The 18,327-nt window shown below is 41.5% G+C and overlaps 1 protein-coding gene across 9 annotated transcripts in view; it reads left to right on the top strand.

The window, feature by feature from the left end:
- CADPS (calcium dependent secretion activator) overlaps window positions 1-18,327 on the top strand; it is a 380,054-nt gene that overhangs the window by 203,750 nt on the left and 157,977 nt on the right. For all 9 annotated transcript variants that reach the window (XM_077821175.1, XM_077821172.1, XM_077821173.1 and 6 more), the window contains exons 7-8: window positions 10,149-10,260; window positions 16,556-16,695. In XM_077821175.1, the coding sequence (XP_077677301.1) occupies window positions 10,149-10,260; window positions 16,556-16,695 (252 nt within the window). The remainder of the gene's footprint in view (window positions 1-10,148; window positions 10,261-16,555; window positions 16,696-18,327) is intronic.

Genomic DNA, 18,327 nt, shown 5'->3' with positions numbered 1-18,327 from the left:
ATGCTCAGTAAAGCCAAGAAAATATCCACATCAGTAAAATAAAAATGCTTTGAAACTGGATTTAGCGCAGGTTGAAGCTGATACATCATTAGTTGCCATAGTGATGTTCAGCATAAGGGCATAATTCATGTGAGTGAAATATGACTTGCATTCATTCTAAGGACACAGTTCATATGCACTGCGTATTAGATTGTGGTTCATAACGTTAGCTTCAGACCACTAGCAAGGTAGTAGCGTCTTTCCAGAGACAGAAAGAACAATAATTTTGTGGCTACCAGAAAAAGTTATTAATAGCCAAATGAGCTACAGCTAAAATAGTTAATTCTTTTGGGCTCCGTACTCAGAACCCATTTTACACACTACAGGGATCTCACACTCAATCAATTCTGCGATGCTATTCCCTTGGCACAAAGCTCATTGTCATAGCACATATTTATGCATTAATGAATTCAGAACAAACGTATCCTGTCAAAAATATATATTTGCCATGCAGATGGGAAAAAACAACAACCCGTGGCCAACACTTCCAAACCTGGGTGTCTAGACTTAAGGCACCTGAATCTCCCCTGCCTCAGAGACTTCGTTGGGAGCTGTTGGGTGCTCAGCTAACCTGAAAATCAGCCCACGTGTTTGGGAATTCCGTAGGATTTAGTTGCATACGCTCTTGTGGGCCACAGGCAGAACTTTACATCAATAAAGTGCCACCAAATGTGATGTATACTTTCAGCTCCCGTGCTTGGAAATGTGGGCCCTTAGCTAAACTTGTACAGCAAAGACACCACCCATAAGCTATGCTGCCATCCAGATGGAGCCAAAAGTGCTTTCCTCACATCCCTAAATCACATTGGAGCATCCATTTACCCCGATAGCCCCTATCCTTCCACATACACAGTGGCTGACTTCCATTTCATGGAGTAGAGCCACACCATCTCTTAATCTCATGCCATGAAATCAGCAGACAGAATGTGCTGAAGTAGAGTGTCCAGGATGTGATGACTCCCCAGGTCCTTTGCTCTGGAGCACTACTAGGAGAGGCCACTTACATTACCCAACCCAAGGTTTCCTCAGCTGCCTTTGACATAGCCTGATTTAATCATCATTTCTATTCATCTCCAGTTTGTAAGCTCCTCTAGAGAAAACACTTCTACCTGTGACCTTACAATAGAGAACAAAGACACTAATACTCATGAGAATGCATTCAGTGCTTTCATTCATATGCTTCTGTATGTGGCAGAGTCTACAAAATCTCTATTTAAGATATAACAGTGAGCTTTCTCCCATTATTAGTCTTGTAACTTGATCTAGCCATTATGTTGAAGCCTGTGATTTCTATAAATAATGAATAAGCATAACTCTGATTCATATCTCTGTGCCAGGAATCTCTGTGCCTGGATAACTTGCTAGGCCTGTCAACAGACTAATAGCAGAGCATGTAGAGAATGGTTTGGTTTAGATGAGATTGACATTAAAAAAATTATATGTGATCAAGTCTAGTAGACTTTAAAAAAAAATGTATCTTTTTTTTCTCTCACTGCTCCCCACACATTCACCTGCCAGTTAACAGGCAAGAAACTTAATGATCAGAATATCCAAATCTACTTTTATTTCTGAGATAGGCAAACTGTTCTCGTAAAGGGGATCACTGCAGTTGTGTTGTTATGTATTTTTTGCATTACAGTAGCACATAGAAACCAATCAAAATTGGGGCTTCATTGTGCAAGGTACTGGACAAACACATAGTGAGAGACAGTCTCTGCCCTAAAGAGCTCACAAACTAAATAAAACCTCTATTATATACCAAGCTGGGAGGCATTGCAAATGCTTTGGAGGATAGGATTATAATTCAAAATGATCTGGACAAACTGGAGAAATGGTCTGAAGTAAATAGGATGAAATTCAAAAAGGACAAATGCAAAGTACTCCACTTAGGAAGGAACAGTCAGTTGCACACACATAAAATAGGAAATGACTGCCTAGGAAGGACTGCGGAAAGGGATCTGGGAGTCATAGTGTATCACAAGCTAAATATGAGTCAACAGTGTAACGCTGTTGCAAAAAAAGCAAATACCATTCTGGGATGTATTAGCAGGAGTGTTGTAAGCAAGACACAAGAAGTAATTCTTCCGCTCTACTCCACTCTGATTAGGCCTCAACTGGAGTATTGTATCCAGTTCTGGGAGCCACATTTCAGGAAAGATGTGGACAAACTGGAGAAAGTCCAAAGAGGTTATGGAGAAAAGGTTAGGTTAAGGAGAAAAGATGATGAAGCCTAGGGCTATATTGCTTGTCTCCCATCCCTTCCATGGTGAGTATTCCCCTTTGAGGGGACTACTGGGGGGCAGACATGGTCAGGAGTCCCTTGCAAATCAGCTGCCAGGAATTGGAGAGGGAAGGGGGGTTGCAGAGCCTGCCTCCGATTTCCCCTTTCTTCCCTTCCTCTGTTGAGTTCTGGGTGGACCCGTAGCCTGTGTGTGTGTATGTGTGAGAGAGAGAGGAGTGATGAGGGAGGAGCATCCCTGAGGGGAATACTTCAATTGCCAACTTTCACTATTTTGTTGTTTTTTTCTTAAAGCTCTAGCTTCTGGAGTCATGCGACAATGTGAGAATCTCAGCTTCCATTAAAAAATAAAATACGTTTCTGGCCCTGGTTGCAAGGAAAAGCTTGAAAATGTGCATTCTAAAGGCACAAGCACCAGAAGGCAAATAAACAGAACCCCAAAATTATTCTTGTAAAATCTCATGGTTTTTAAGGAAGTCTCATGATTTTGGAGGCCTGACTCATAACTTTTGACCATGTGGGATGGGCAATACTGTTTTTTTCCCCATGGATGTTACCGTAGGAAGAGGTAAGTCAGCCCTATATAGAACATCAAGAAACATGCAGTAAAATGCTATTAAAATTTAAAAGAAGGCACAAATTCATATTTCAGTTCTTTTTGTTCTGTACCCTACTGAATCTGTATTTGTTTAGAGCATTTATCCCAATCCTGCAAAGGAATAACTTTAACGTTACTCAGTTATGTCAGTGGGGCTACTCATGTGAGTAACGTTACTCATGTACCTGTTTGAATGATCCAGGTCTAAGTCACCTACACAGGAGTGCAACTGTTGAACAGACTTCGTGTCACAAATTTCATTAGCCTGTGGTCTTTCTAAATCAAAGCTGAATTTTATAAGAGTTCTGAGAAATGTCACATGCATATTCCTCTTGATAGCCAAAGCCAAAATGCACTGCCATGTGCTAATGGGGAGAAGCAACTGCAGTCAAGATTAGATTCGTGTATTGATTTTGTTATTCAGAGGGGCAAGGTCTTTGATGCTCATATAAACAGTCTGTTCAGTGTTCTACAGGGTTTTGTAAACCAATCTGAGCATGTGAAAAACATCAAAAGTTACAGGAAGGATTAGCAATGGGCCCCAAGTGGTTTGTGCTTCTCCTCAGAGATCCACAGGTTGTGATTGCTAATTAAGGAGTGCAAGGGAATTCAAGAAAATGCCCTTATCAAAGAGACAAAAGCTGGATCTGTCTTCACAGTCATTGTGTAATACAACACGGTTTTCATACTAAAATAAGACATTTAGGTCTTTTAGTATTTCCCTTAATAATAAGGCACAGTAACTCATTTCATGGTAGTATTGCCTAAAACTAACTGATGTTCTTGCTTCCATGAGCATTAGTTTGTTCTATTAGATTATTCTGGTTTTATTTGCATTACAGTACCAGGAGTTTGGCTGGCGTTTCCACAAACATTCACGGACATGAGCTATTTCTGTATCTCTAACACTTAAAGGCTGGGCTGGGGTCATTGTTTCTGATAATCAAATGCACAGCTGCAGTCCTGGGCAAAAGGAGAACACACAGTGTGCCGATCGACTGGATGGTTGACTGTTGATCTGAAGTGTTCATTGGCAGGCACCAGCTGTTGAACTGCTTCCAGATGATACAGCCTGTTTCTTCCAGAAGGGTGCACCTCAAAAAGGCTCGATGCACCCTAGTGATTCACTGGCGTGGGTCGGATTGACTAGACAGTGATTAGAGCAGCAGCAAGCTGTTTACCAGAGATCTGAGACTCAGGTGAGCCAACCCTCCTTTGAATCACATGAATAATCAACCATATCTCTGCTTGCCTCCTGTGGCTCATACCCAGTGTGCTGTAGCTTGCTGTCACAGCTAAGATGTCAGCTACCTGTGTTTAAGCCCCTCATGAGACGTTAGATGAATTCCTACAAAATCTCATGTTAAGGGGCACCCTTTCCTGATATTGATCCACAGGATATTTCTGGAGTCATTTCTGGAGTCTGCATTGGGCCAATAACACTGCCACTAATACTTATCACCATTTGCTACATATTTTCCCAGTAGAGGCAATAATTCTAAATGTTACAGGTGAGCGCCTGCATATACGTTTGAGTAGATTTGTGAGGGAACAGGAAAACTTGAATGACATGAAAAATCTCTAAAAATAAGTAGAGACTAATAAGACTGAGACATCCTTGGATACTTCATAGCCATAATAGTTGTAGATGGAGCTAATTAATTAAGTTTGATCTGTAATACCCATTATAAGACCCTGTCTTCATTTGCTGTGGAAAAAATACTATGTGATCATATAATTAAAGGCTTATCCTAATACATACATCCAAAGCTGATGGTGAAGAGTTACAAAGGGATGTCACTGAAGTGGGTGACAGGGCAACAAAATGGCAGATGAAATTCAATGTTGATAAGTGCAAGGTAATGGACACTGGAAAAAATAATCCCAGCTATACAAGCAAAATATGATGGGTCTAAATTAGCTGTTACCACTCAAGAAAGAGATCTTATAGTCATTGTGGGTTGTTCTCTGTCCACTCAGTGTTCAGCTAACAGAATGTTAGGAACCATTAGGAAAGGGACAGATAATAAAACAGAAAATATCATAACGCCATTATGTAAATCTGTGGTACATAGGGTGACCAGATAACAAGTATGAAAAATCGGGACGGGGGTGGGGTATGGGGTAACAGGTACCTATATGATACAAAGCCCCAAATATTGGGAGAGTCCCTATTAAATCGGGACATCTGATCACCCTAGTGGAAGACCCACACCTTCAATTCCTGTGCAGTTCTAGGCTCCCCATCTCGAAAAATTTATAGAGAAGGACAGCAAAAATTACATGGGGTATGAACAGCTTCCATATGAGGAGAGATTAAAAAGACTGGGTCTGTTCAGCTTTAAAGAAGAAACAACTAAGGGGGAGGATACGAGAGAGGTCTATAAAATCATGAATGGTCTGGAGAAAGCGAATAAGGAAGTGTTATTACAACAAACAAAAGCAAGTATTTCTTCACACAATATGCAATCAAGCTGTGGAACTCATAGCCAGGGGATGTTGTGAAGGCCAGAAGTATAACTGGGTTCAAAAAAGTATTAGATAAGTTCGTGAAGGATAGGTCCATCAATGGCTATTAGTCAAGATGTCCAGGGATGCTCTGAGTGTCTCTAAAGCTCTGACAGCCAGAAGCTGGGACTCAACAACAGGGGATGGATCACTCAATAGTTGCCCTTTTGTGCTCATTCCCTCTGAAGCATCTGGCATTGGCCACTGTCAGAAGACAAGATACTGGGCTAGGTGGACGATTCATCTGACCCAGTACGGCCATTCTGATGTTTGTAAGGGGGCTGAATTAAGGTTGTCTGTGCAACCTTAACTCTAGCATGTCCTAACTTTTGAGCGCTTGAGTCTGCAACCTTAATAATGTTCTTTTAATGTCATTTTTTGGATATAATTTTACATAGTCCTTGAATAATATTTCTGCAAACTTCTTTGGAATCAGTTATGTCACTATAGAATAGTGGTATAAGAGGTAGAGTTGTACAGATAGACTTCTCCTGTAAAAAAGGTGATTTCTAATAAAACAACTTTTATTACTAGTTAGACAAGTCCATTCCAGTTTCTCACTGTCAGCAATAGTGGCTATGTACTTTGGTGCAGTTTTCAAAAAATAAGCTCACTAATAACACCAAGGCTCATTTAGATTACAATGGGAGCACTTCTCAGAGCTCGCTGATACCTTGAGGTAGGTTAAAGCAGGTGGCTGCTCAAACAGTGTTGATGCAGGAGAAAGAACATTTTAAAGTGACAATTTCCTAAAAACATTCCAAAAACATGGTTTGTGCAGTGTCTCTAATACAGCTGTTATCTGTGGCAGCCAAACTTCCTCCATCAATTCTCTCAGGATCCACAACCTAGTTCCTGGAAAAGCAAAGTGTCTTTCTGATAATAGATTTACAACTAAAATCCACCACTGAGTAGGACCCAAAGTAAGAGGTGCAGCCATGAGTGACCCATGTAAAACTGCACACACATTATGGCTGAAATCTCATCTAATCTATCACTCAGTTCTGAAAGTTGCAACCTTTATCTCCAGCCTGTTTTAATAATCCGTCATCACTAAAAATTACACACAACTGTTAACGCTTTGTTAAATCAGGTATAATTTGCAGCATGTTTTTGACCATCCAGCTGATGTTTATCACTACTTATTTGCCCTTTTTGATACAAGAAATGTAGCAGTTCTATAGCCATGGAACAGGCTGCTGCTTCTCTGCAAACAGGATAGAGATGTGAAAGTTTGAAATATCCCATATGGCAAGAAAGCTCTTAGAAAGCAATTTTCAGATTGCAGGCTTAAGGAGAGCCACTCCTGAAAACTCATCTATGTGCATTAGTGACATCAGTTTATCCTATGATAACTGCATCATTCACATGTCACTGTATATTTGAGAGGAGGAGATGGAGCATTTGTGTTATCCTGAGAAATCGCTTGCCTGGCAGTTTGAAAAATGCTACTGTTCTAGGAGTTGGAGTTAAAGCATACAATGAGATATTGTCAAGGAAATAAACAATTTAGACCAAGGGTCTTTTCTGGTAGGCCTAAAATTAGACCTACCATCCGTATGTTAGTTTAAGTGCTTACACATGCTCTTCACCTGCCGTCCCTGTGCTCGGTACAGGTAGGGCATTCAGAAACACAGCCCAACAGTTCTGCTTCCCTCTCTACTACTGTATATTTCATAGTAATGGGGCCCTGCCAAATTCACAGTCCATTTTGGTCAATTTCATGGTCATAGGATTTTAAAAGTCGTAAATGTAAGTATTTCAGCGAGTTAAATTTGAGATTTCATCGTGGTGGAATTGTAGGGGTCCTGACCCAAAAAGGAGTTGTGGGGGAAGTCACAAGGGGGGGCTGTGGTACTGCTACCCTTATTTCTCTGCTGCTGCTGCTGGTGGCCGCGGCACCTCCAGAGCTGGGCAGCTGGAGAGCGGCTGCTGCGGGCCGGGAGCCCAGCTCTGAAGGCAGAGCCGCGGCCAGCAGTGGCGCAGAAGTGAGGGTGGCCTGGTTTGGTATCGCCACCCTTACTTCCGTGCTGCTGCAGTGCCTTCAGAGCCGGGCGTCCGGCCAACAGCTGCTGCTCTCGAGCCACCCACCTCTGAAGGCAGCGCAGAAGTAAGGGTGGCAATACTGTGACCCCCCCTAAAACAACCTTGTGACCCCCCTGCAACTCTCTTTTGGGTCAGGACCCCCAGTTAGAGAAACACTGGTCTCCCCCGTGAAATCTGAATAGTATTGGGGGTAAAAGCGCACAAAGAACCAGATTTCACAAGGAGTGGGGGGACCAGATTTCACGGTCTGTGACACATTTTTGATGACAGTGAATTTGGTAGGGCTCTACATATTCATGTTAGGAGGAAAAAGCTACGTGAATTAAGAGTCAACTAGTGTAACTAAACACATTTTGAAGTTCAAGATCTTTATCTGTTTGGTGTTTAATTTTCATGCCTTTGAACTTCCTGGTTTCTGCTGAAACTGGAAGCAGAAGGCTATTCTTGCAATAGTTCCAAACTGGAATGAACCAGACAGAACCAGCAGGTTGACAAGAAAAGCCCATTCATACAAAGTTGCCAGCCCAATGGATTTCCTAAAATTAACTTTGGATAAGCATCCAGAGTCAAACATTTGAATGTTTTTCTTCAACTAACTTCTAAATCTTTTGAGATTTTCTTGTTCCAGTTCCTTGCCAGGTGACAGAACAGAGCAGACAGATCGTACAGGGTTATGATGCAAAGTGCATGTATGTGCCAGCAAGCCTGAGGGCGTGTTTACATAGGGACATGCAAGAAAATTAATCCAAATTAACTAGAGGTGTGAATTTAAAATCGATTAGTTAAACCCCTGTGTGAATAGTCTTCAGAATTAAAGTGCCCTTAATTCAGTTTATTTTAATTCACTTCCAAAATGATTTAAGCTAAATTGATTTAAGGCCATTTGAATTCTGAATAAAAATGTTCACAGAGGAATTTAATGCAGTTTAAGTAATCCACTTTAAAAGATAATTCAAATGATCTTTCCTGAGTATCTACATGTAGACAAACCTTAGAAAACTCAGTGACCTACCCAGTGGGATTTTTACTAATATTGTAGCCTCAGTTTCAGAAAACTGGTAGATTTTTCCAGAGAGAAAGTTGGAAAATAATGTTGTTAAAGTACGTGAAATGTTGGGCCTGTCATTCTTGACACTGTCTGTTTCAGGAAAATAGCAATAATATGGATACTTTGTCAGGATTTATTGATCTTTGTCTGCTATATTAAGCAGAAGAGAGAAAAGGGAACTGCCTACTTTAGCAACAACAACTGCACTGATTTTTTAAAAATGGGAGCACAGTTGTAAAGTTCCTGAGACAAAATTAAATGAGCTGTGAAAATACTGAAAATCCATTCTACCTATGATGAAAAGTTTCCCATCTGTCCAAAATCTGGAGAGAAAAAAACAGGCCGAGCACACATTAAGCACAATTAAATGGAGAAAGTTGTGCAGTAGAACTTCATTAAATCTCTGTCCACTAATCTGTAAACCCAGTAATTCCCACACAGACCCCCGTGGACTCACCTTACAAAGATCAGTAACAGAAACAGAGCTGTGGTGAAGTCTCCCATTACTAAGAATTTGACTTTGGTTCAGGCTCTTATATGCTCTCCAGCCCCAGGTAAGTTAATGGGGGTTGTATAAATCAGGGAAATATTTGTTGCAGTGTATTTACTAGTATTCTGTAAATCATGAATAGCTATAACTAAATTGCACATATTAAAATGAATGAAGGCAGCACACTTTATAGTGGGATAACCATGATTCGCTGGTTACTCAGTAGTTCACAAATTGTTATGATCTACAGTGGGTTTAGCAAGATTCTGCTGAATGTTGAGGGAGAAAGCCACATGCTCTGTGAAATTAGTTCGTGTTGTCTGCATACCCATAGATCGTTCTGTGACTGCAGAACTTTAGGGAGTAATATAAAGGCTGGTTGGCTATGGGGTTTGTTTATGATATATGGGATATTTAACCTTGAGGTCGCTGTTTTCAAACCCAGGTTACCATTTGATGGGTGATTAGCAGACTTTGTGTAATGAATTAGTGGTCTCCATCCAGTTCTTACTTGGATAGGCCTCCATATCCTCAAAATCAGCACACCTTGGCATCCTTGTTTGCAGTTCCAGCTAATCTTGCTCAGAAGTGACCACTCTGGTTTAAGGCTGGAGCCTATGGATGGGCAATGTGTGGGAGCTTGCACTGCTGCTACGAACGCTGAACCTGTTTTGTGGATAAACAGAGCTGGCAGGGCTCATACCGAAGTAATTCTGGGAATGCAAAATTAATTTTCAACAAAAGATAAAAAGAGCAAGATACAATAGGTAAGAGTAGAACAACAGATAGAAAGCATTACAGACATTATGTGTCTAGAGAGCCAGTATCCTTCTAGTCTATAACTACGCTACAAACTTTTACTGCAGGCTGATTATTGGGCTTTGTTTTATTAATTGGCAAACTAGATGTAAATAAATAAAGTTCTCTTCAAACTTGATTTTGTATTACTTCCACATACTCCATTGTCTTCCAGGAAGAGCCAGTGCGACATTTCTGAGAATCTATCTTGCATTTTCCTAGCAAGTTAATTAACACATTGTCACTCACACAGTTGTATCACTTACGTGTGTGTGTGTGTATGCCAGACAGTGACATCCAACATTAACCATTTACACGCCCAGGTGACAGCACAACTGTCCTGCTTGTGTTTCTAAACATTTCCCTGTGGTTGTGTTCACAGCTGGGGCACTCAAGGTGACTTTACCACAACGCACGCACTTCCTGCAGTGAAGGTGAAGCTGTTTACAGAGAGCACCGGAGTGCTGGCTTTAGAAGACAAAGAACTTGGGCGGGTAAGAAAAATCTCCACTTTAATGATGTCTCTCTAGGTCTGTTGATGAGTTTAAGAAAATATCTGTGGAAGCAAGCAGAGCATTTTGTGATTCCAAGACACACAGCAAAAGAGGGCATGGTGAACACACTCTCTCTCCACAACAGTGTTGGAAACTGATGCAGTTCATAAGTTGTTTTTGGTGTTAGCTTTTAATGGCAGTAGTTCAGCTGGCGAAGCACACAGAACAAATGCAGAATGTCTTTTGTGTGATATTAGCAGTCCTGGATCCCTTAGAAGTGCACACCGCTGAGGGAAAAAAGACAGAGATTCTTTTAAAGCAGAAAAAGGGGTTTAAGGCTAGACAAATGAGTGTGAGGCTGCTTTCATATACACATGACATTCACTGCAGCACTTGGGGAAAATAGCATTAAAGGGGCTGATTTGCATTACCTATTCACCAGGGTGAAATCCTGACTCCATTGAAGCCAGTGGCAAAATTCATGTTGGCTTCAGTGAGTCCAGGACTTCACCCTAGGAGATGAAATATTGCATTACATATGGGAGGTGGATTTCATCCGCCAGTGCCCTCATCAGTAAAAGATTCAGATTCCCTGGCTTTGGCTACAGAACCTCTGATGACCCCTTCCTCCCCTGTCACGTCCCCAACCTTCCCCCGCAGTCACGGCTGTTCTTAATCTGGATTCCACTCTTTGTGGTTGTGTCCACTAGTGCCATTCCCATGGAGAGCACTTGACACGTCAGTGTGTCCATGCCTCTAATCGCTTTCATCACCCTTCTTGTTTCTGTTTTTGAGCTAGGATGACTTCCAGGTGAGGATGTCCCATTGCTTTATGCAGTGGCATTCTAATATTCTCGGTCCTGTTTTCAAAACTCATTCTTTAAACGTTCGAACATGGCGCCTTCTTTTGTGACAATAACTGCCTGCCGAGCAGAGCCCTTCGCTGAGCCGTCCACGGTGACAAGCAGCTCTTTCTCCTGCGTGGGTACAGTTGGTTCAGACCCCAGTTGCTTTCGTTTCAACTGAAGAACTGTGATTTCCTTGCCAGGTGGCAATTGTGAGCAGTGTTGAATTTGCCAGGCTTGGAAAGGAATTAGCAGTGCGTGTTGTACAAAACCTTTTTCAGGCTCTGCCTTGTCCCCAGTTACTTCTGTAATGCTGATGAGCCAGCCCCACTGCTTCAGCGTCATTCTGAGTCCATCTGGGAGTTACAGCTCCTTTTTAGCTTCCCAAACCCAAATGGTACTGGCCAGTGTTGACGAACACAGAGGGTGACATGGTAATTTCCTTTGGAGTACGTCCACCAGCACTTCTTAGCCAGCTGCACTTCAAAGAGGCACTCGGTATGCCTGAAACTGCCTTCTTCTGTCTAGTGATGGTGCTTGTCTGGTTGGGCTGCTTTGGGATTTGTTTTTGTTCAAACAACTAAATCTTGAGCGTATTAAGCCCCTGATTTAGCTGTTCAAATTGACACAAACCTGTCTGAGCTGATGAGGGAAGACAGCAGAGTCTCAAAGGCAAAGGGAACTAATGCAGTTCTGTACACAAAAACATCCATGCCTAGCTGCCCTTTAAGAAGTGTTTTGTGGTCTGCCAGACATTTACAATTCTCGTTTTCTCTGGCAATAGCTGAATTGGGAACTGGCTGACACTTCCAATTTAACTGTTTCAGTTGACAGTGAGAGCTGGAAAATACCCGCAAGCCTTAAATTGCTGCTCCCGGGGCCGTGTTAGACTCATGGGGTGAAATCCTGGCCCTGTTGAAGTCCATGGCAATGTTCCCACTGATTTCAGTGGGGACAGGGTTTCACCCACGGAGGGCAGCAAGGTCAATAAAATATAAGAACACTAAGTAAATTTTTTTAATGAGAACAATTTTAAAATACATCAAAACAGAGGGTCATAAAAGTACTTACCAGGAGGCTGCTTTCCTCAAAAGCAGATGTTTTACTGGAAAGGAAATCAGAGGTTTCTGTCTGCATCAAAGCTGGGGTGGAGGATTTCTGGTCCTTATTCCTTAATACCAAGCTGTGTGGAGAGGGGGGTTCCCTATGCCCCATTGTACTGGAGGCTTTGGGAGATGGTGTGGCAGATCCCCCAATCACATGTCGATGTTACTGCAACAGTCAGGTTGCAGGACGACCCACAGATCAGCTCTGCTCTCCTCCAAGGCCCTGCAAGGAGGACTCCGCCCCAAGTGAACACCCTACCCCTATCCAAAGCCCAGCCACTTGGGCATGACACAGGAGAAAGGTTCTTCCCCTGGAAATAGAGAGCAGATATTTATAACACTATCCCTGCTGCCATTTTACTGCCAAATGCCAAAAACTTCCTTTGAAAAAGATTTTATTTTTAAAAAGTGATTGGAAATGAAAGAGCATGATAACAGCACTAAGAAATCAGGGCCAAACTTCAGGGATGCTGGAATCAAACCTTTCAAAGAATAACGCATGCTCTGCTAGTGTTGCTCAGTTAATCCATATAAATAATACAGTTTTGTAATCATACCAGCGAAGTTTGTATGCATGATTAAATATAAAAGATGAATCTAGTGGGTAAAATTCAGTATGTATAACATTAAAAAAGGTGATGAATGAGGGCCTGATCCAAAATACATTACAGTTGACGGTTGATTTCAATGAGATTTGGATCAAATCCAAAAGGAGTAAGTGAACTGGGGTATCAGTGTCAACGGAATTTTGGTCTCAATGCAGAAAAAATAAATTGTAGTTTGTTGTATCAGCAGTAAATCTGAAGCTCGGTGGAGTATAAAAAAAGGGTGATAAACTGGGTTGGTATTTGGAAGTTGCATGGAATAATACTAGTCAGGAATAAATGATAGAAACACCATAAGTAATGAGGGTGAATACTGCCAGTTATAAAGAGAATTTGCTTGCCTGTAGGCTAATATATTATGAGGAGATGCATGTCACTGCCCAACAGTGGAGACTTTAATGAATTTTAACATGCATTGGTGAGAGTCACAAGAACAGAATGAAAGCAAAACAACACAAACCAATACAGTATGAAAATGAAAAGATCAATAGACCGAAGTTTATGCATCAGGAATGGAGAAAGAGAGACATTTCAATACAGAGAATAGTTGCAAAATTACTGAGCCTTTAGCCACACACATCTAAATGTACTGTAATAATTGGGAATAAATTACATGAAGGGATAGAGGTGGAGTCACTAGGCAGAAATGAAATATTGTTCTCCCAGAAAGTAGTGACAGGCTTGCTCTTTCTATTGTTTCTTATCTGAGAGGCACTGTCCTTTCTAAACAGTGGACCATTGCTTGTCTGCAATCCATGGCCCAGTTATCATCGATGTCAATGAAAATTCCAAGCACACAAAGAGCGTAAAATATTAAGTATTAAATGCCAGGATAATGGGTGTAGAATAAGCAAATGGACAAAAAGATCCTTTTGAAGAATTTTCAGAATTCTTAGACTTACCAGGTCATGATCTCAGCCGGTATAAACCGGCAAATCTCCACTGCAGCCAGTGAAATTCCACTGATTTACACCAGTTGAGGGTCTGGACCATCATCTCTTCCTTGCTGGAGGCGGAAGTGAGAGATGCCGAAAAGGTTATAAACCTTTTGCAACAACTGATATCTTGGCATCTGGTATGAATATGCACCGCTATAGGAATATGCCAGATGTTTTTTATGTGCATTTTAATTTCCAGCCCTGTGTTCAGTCAGGAAGCATAGAACATAGAAGGTGAACTATTGATTAAATTCAACCCATAATTGATTGCTCCAAAAGAGGATGTATGCTCAGACTCACAAAGGGAATGGGGGACTCTTTGAAGACCCCTGACAACAAATTGACCTGTCTGAAATTTTGCCTGCTGCCTCTCATCCCACTAGGTAAAAAGAAAAAAAAAAGTTGGGGGTGGGGTGAAATTTTATATGAATTTCACTTTTCCACCTTTTTTTTTTAATCTCATTGTGTGTTTAGAATGGCTGGAAACTGCAACATTGTTCCTTTAGAGAGACAAGGGGGGGAGGTGACATCTTTTATTGGACCAGCTTCTGTGGGTGAGAGCGAGAGAGGAGCTTTTGAGCCCCACAGGGCTCTGCTTCAGGTCTCCGAAGTGGGTCCAATAAAAGATACTGCCTCAATCCCACACCTTGTTCTTTAATATCCTGGGATTGACACGGCCGCCACTACGCTGCAACATTATTACCTTGTTTTGTGTGTCGCAGAGAAGTCCCTTGCCGGGGAGGCAGCGTAGCTGGGAGTTAAAACGATGTAAATAGCTGTTTGTACATGAGGTACGCACCTGCAGTAATTTGACCTCAGAGGCGATCTGAAAGGAGCCAGACTCAGACACTGACAGGAGCCTGGTGCAGAAAAGAATGGGAGTGGTAGCCAGCTAGCTATCTGAGAACTTCAAGGAAGAGGGATTGTTGTCGGGGCATATATATGTAACAGAGACAAACCAAAGTGCTTACAAAAGCTATAATTTAATGATCCAAAAGCCTGCAGTTGGGAAGTGTTTGTATTTCTTCAATTAATGTAATTTTGTCCTAAGTCTTATACAAATAACAATGAGTCAAGGACATACATCTGCTGAACATGTCTCTCCAGTTGTCTCAGATGAGTTCTAAAGGAGCTCCGACTTCTGCATTTCTGCTTAGCTCTGGTCATTTTCTTAACCTCATCCCACCCCATATGTCAGTTTTGTCATCTAATTGTGTCCTGTATGTCATTTAGGTTGTGAGCTCTCTAGGGCACGAACTGCCCTTTTTGTTACATTTCTGTGTAGTTCCTAGCTCCACGGGTCCCTGAGTTTTGACAGAAGTTCCTAGTAATATTATTACTACTAATAAAAGACTTTTTACCAGTAATAATCTTTATTCTTTTCTCTTCTATTGTGTAAGCTTTACTCCTTAAACTATTTAATAAAATTTTATTAATAGTTAATAATAATTAATAGTTAATAATATCATACATTTAAACAATTTAACCTAGGTCACCAATTAATTAGTTATTTAACAAGGTTGTTCATGACCACCAGGTATTAGCTTCCCCATTCTAATAACAAATGCACCAAACCAAAACACTGGTCTCTAGTAGATATTTCCCATTCTTCCTTATCTTCTGCTTTGAAGGGTAAATAATATATAAAGTGCCCACACTGTAAATAGAATTACAGGCAAAAAAAAAAGTATGTTAAAAGAACATGAAGGTTGCAAAGCCAAGCACTCAAAAATTAGGATATGCCATAAGAATGCACGGGTTCCCTTAATTAACTTGGCCTCCTCATGTGTATACATTATGTGTGTAATTGCATGATCTCTTGCTACTATTCCCCTGAATCTCTGAGTCTCTCCTCTCATTCTGTTCCTTACCCACTTCTACATTCAAGTCAGGATCCTCCTCCTCCTCCGCACTGCCTGGGCACTAGCAAGAGAAACATTGAGAACACGGCTCCCTATTCTCAGGTCCTGTGTTCGACATCATTGCAGCCTCCAGTGGGTATGAAGAGCATTTGTAGGGAAAGCCCTGCTCAGTACCTTCAGCTACTCTGACGGGATGGCATACATTGATTCCAGTCAGCATGTAGGAGCTGCAAAGGGATGGAGCAGGCCCAGTGGGGTGCAGACAGAATTGTCATAGAATTTAGCTGGCAAACTTTAATAAGTCTTTACTGAGTGTGTGCTAACTGAGATTTTTTCAAAGGCTCATAATTGTGCCAAATGTGGGCAAATTTTCCCAGGGACAGCAAAAGGCACATCCTTAATGCTAGAGTGACTTCTTGGCCAAATTTTAAGTCCCTGTTCCAAAGCATTTTTAATTAAAACTTCCCTGAGGCAGCCACCCAGCATGGAAAATTTCAACCCGAACTTTTGGCAAAGTTGTAAGCAACTGAAAACAGGGTATCCTAATGGAGAAAGTCTGGCAATGTTAGCTACTTGCTACACCTGTAATGTCAGTATGAACTGCCCTGGAGCCTGAGTTATCTGTGAAACTGTGAATTCTTTTGCCTTAATCTTTTCTCAGGTGATTTAAAGATGGAAAAATACTGACAATGGTAAATGTCACATATCATGACCACATGCAATTAAATTTTTCAGGACACTGAGAATAATTATGCAGTAGCGAGAGCAGCCAAGGAGATACAATATAAATTAATCCCAAAATAATAAAATTTAACTTAAAATATGGTGAGTGAAATCCTGCCCCTAATGAAGTCAATGGGAATGTATTTTAATTTCCTGTTAAAACCAATGTAATGGGTCATTTCTCTCCTTCACCATTGCTATCTTTGTTATGTGCAGGTGGTTCTTCACCCTACTCCGAATAGTCCAAAACAATCAGAGTGGCACAAAATGACTGTTTCCAAAAACTGCCCAGATCAAGATCTAAAGATCAAACTTGCAGTCCGAATGGATAAACCTCAAAACATGAAGCATTCTGGGTAAGTGCTTTGTTTTGTTCTGAATCAGTTGGGTTTGAGTTTGGATTTTATTACTTGAGCATGACAGGAGTGGACAGAGACTGTTTTATTCTCCAGTTCGCAGATGGATGAAGTAGGCATAAATATAGAAATGGAGCTAGTTCACTCATTTGCAGTGCACGTTACATATTTTAGCATAATCCTTTTAATATGCTTATGTGCATCAACCTAACAATTTAAATCCTTAAGCAGTACTCCTGAAGAAATGACTAAGGATTTTATTTTCTCTGTTAGAAAATAACCAGTGAGATGCTCTGGTCTTTTATTTCAACATCAGTATAATTTCCCAATTTATTCTGTTTCTTCCTACTTTGAATTCTCAGAACCAGCAAACAATGGGCTTTCTGCTTGAGGTATACACCAAGGATGAAGATGAACTGTTAGCATCATTATTTATATAGGGATGTACAATGCTTCACAATTGTAGAATTACATAGATTTCATCTAGGGTTAAACATGAAGGTATAAATAGGAGTAATGGGATGGAATTTAAAGACATTAAAAGTTATACCTGAATATCAGAGAGAACCTCCCAACAGAGATATCCTAAGCCATGGAATAGTCTCTTGAGGGAATGTTGGAATGCCCCATTGACTGAGACTTCGAAAAGTACAATAGACACAGCAGACGGATGTGTCTGGTGGATGTGATTGCGGAGCCATTGTCCATTATCTTTGAAAACTCATGGTGATCCGGGGAAGTCCCGGACGACTGGAAAAAGGCTAATGTAGTGCCCATCTTTAAAAAAGGGAAGAAGGAGGATCCTGGGAACTACAGGCCAGTCAGCCCCACCTCAGTCCCCGGAAAAATCATGGAGCAGGTCCCCAGGAATCAATTCTGAAGCACTTAGATGAGAGGAAAGTGATCAGGAACAGTCAGCATGGATTCACCAAGGGCAAGTCATGCCTGACTAATCTAATTGCCTTCTATGACGAGATAATTGGTTCTGTGGATGAAGGGAAAGCAGTGGACGTGTTGTTCCTTGACTTTAGCAAAGCTTTTGACACTGTCTCCCACAGTATTCTTGCCAGCAAGTTAAAGAAGTATGGGCTGGATGAATGCACTATAAGGTGGGTAGAAAGTTGGCTAGATTGTCGGGCTCAACGGGTAGTGATCAATGGCTCCATGTCTAGTTGGCAGCCAGTATCAAGTGGAGTGCCCCAGGGGTCGGTCCTGGGGCCGGTTTTGTTCAATATCTTCATAAATGATCTGGAGGATGATGTGGATTGCACCCTCAGCAAGTTTGCAGACGACACTAAACTGGGAGGAGTGGTAGATATGCTGGAGAGTAGGGATAGGATACAGAGGGACCTAGACAAATTGGAGGATTGGGCCAAAAGAAATCTGATGAGGTTCAACAAGGACAAGTGCAGAGTCCTGCACTTAGGACAGAAGAACCCCATGCACCGCTACAGACTAGGGACCAAATGGCTTGGCAGCAGTTCTGCAGAAAAGGACCTAGGGGTTACAGTGGACGAGAAACTAGATATGAGTCAACAGTGTGCCCTTGTTGCCAAGAAGGCCAATGGCATTTTGGGCTGTATAAGTAGGGGCATTGCCAGCAGATCGAGGGACGTGATCGTTCCCCTCTAT

This window comes from Eretmochelys imbricata, chromosome 7 (genome assembly GCF_965152235.1).
Source record: "Eretmochelys imbricata isolate rEreImb1 chromosome 7, rEreImb1.hap1, whole genome shotgun sequence".
Lineage (NCBI taxonomy): Eukaryota > Metazoa > Chordata > Testudines > Cheloniidae > Eretmochelys > Eretmochelys imbricata.
Note: the sequence above shows the minus strand (reverse complement) of the source record. Positions and strands in the feature narration are given on the sequence as shown.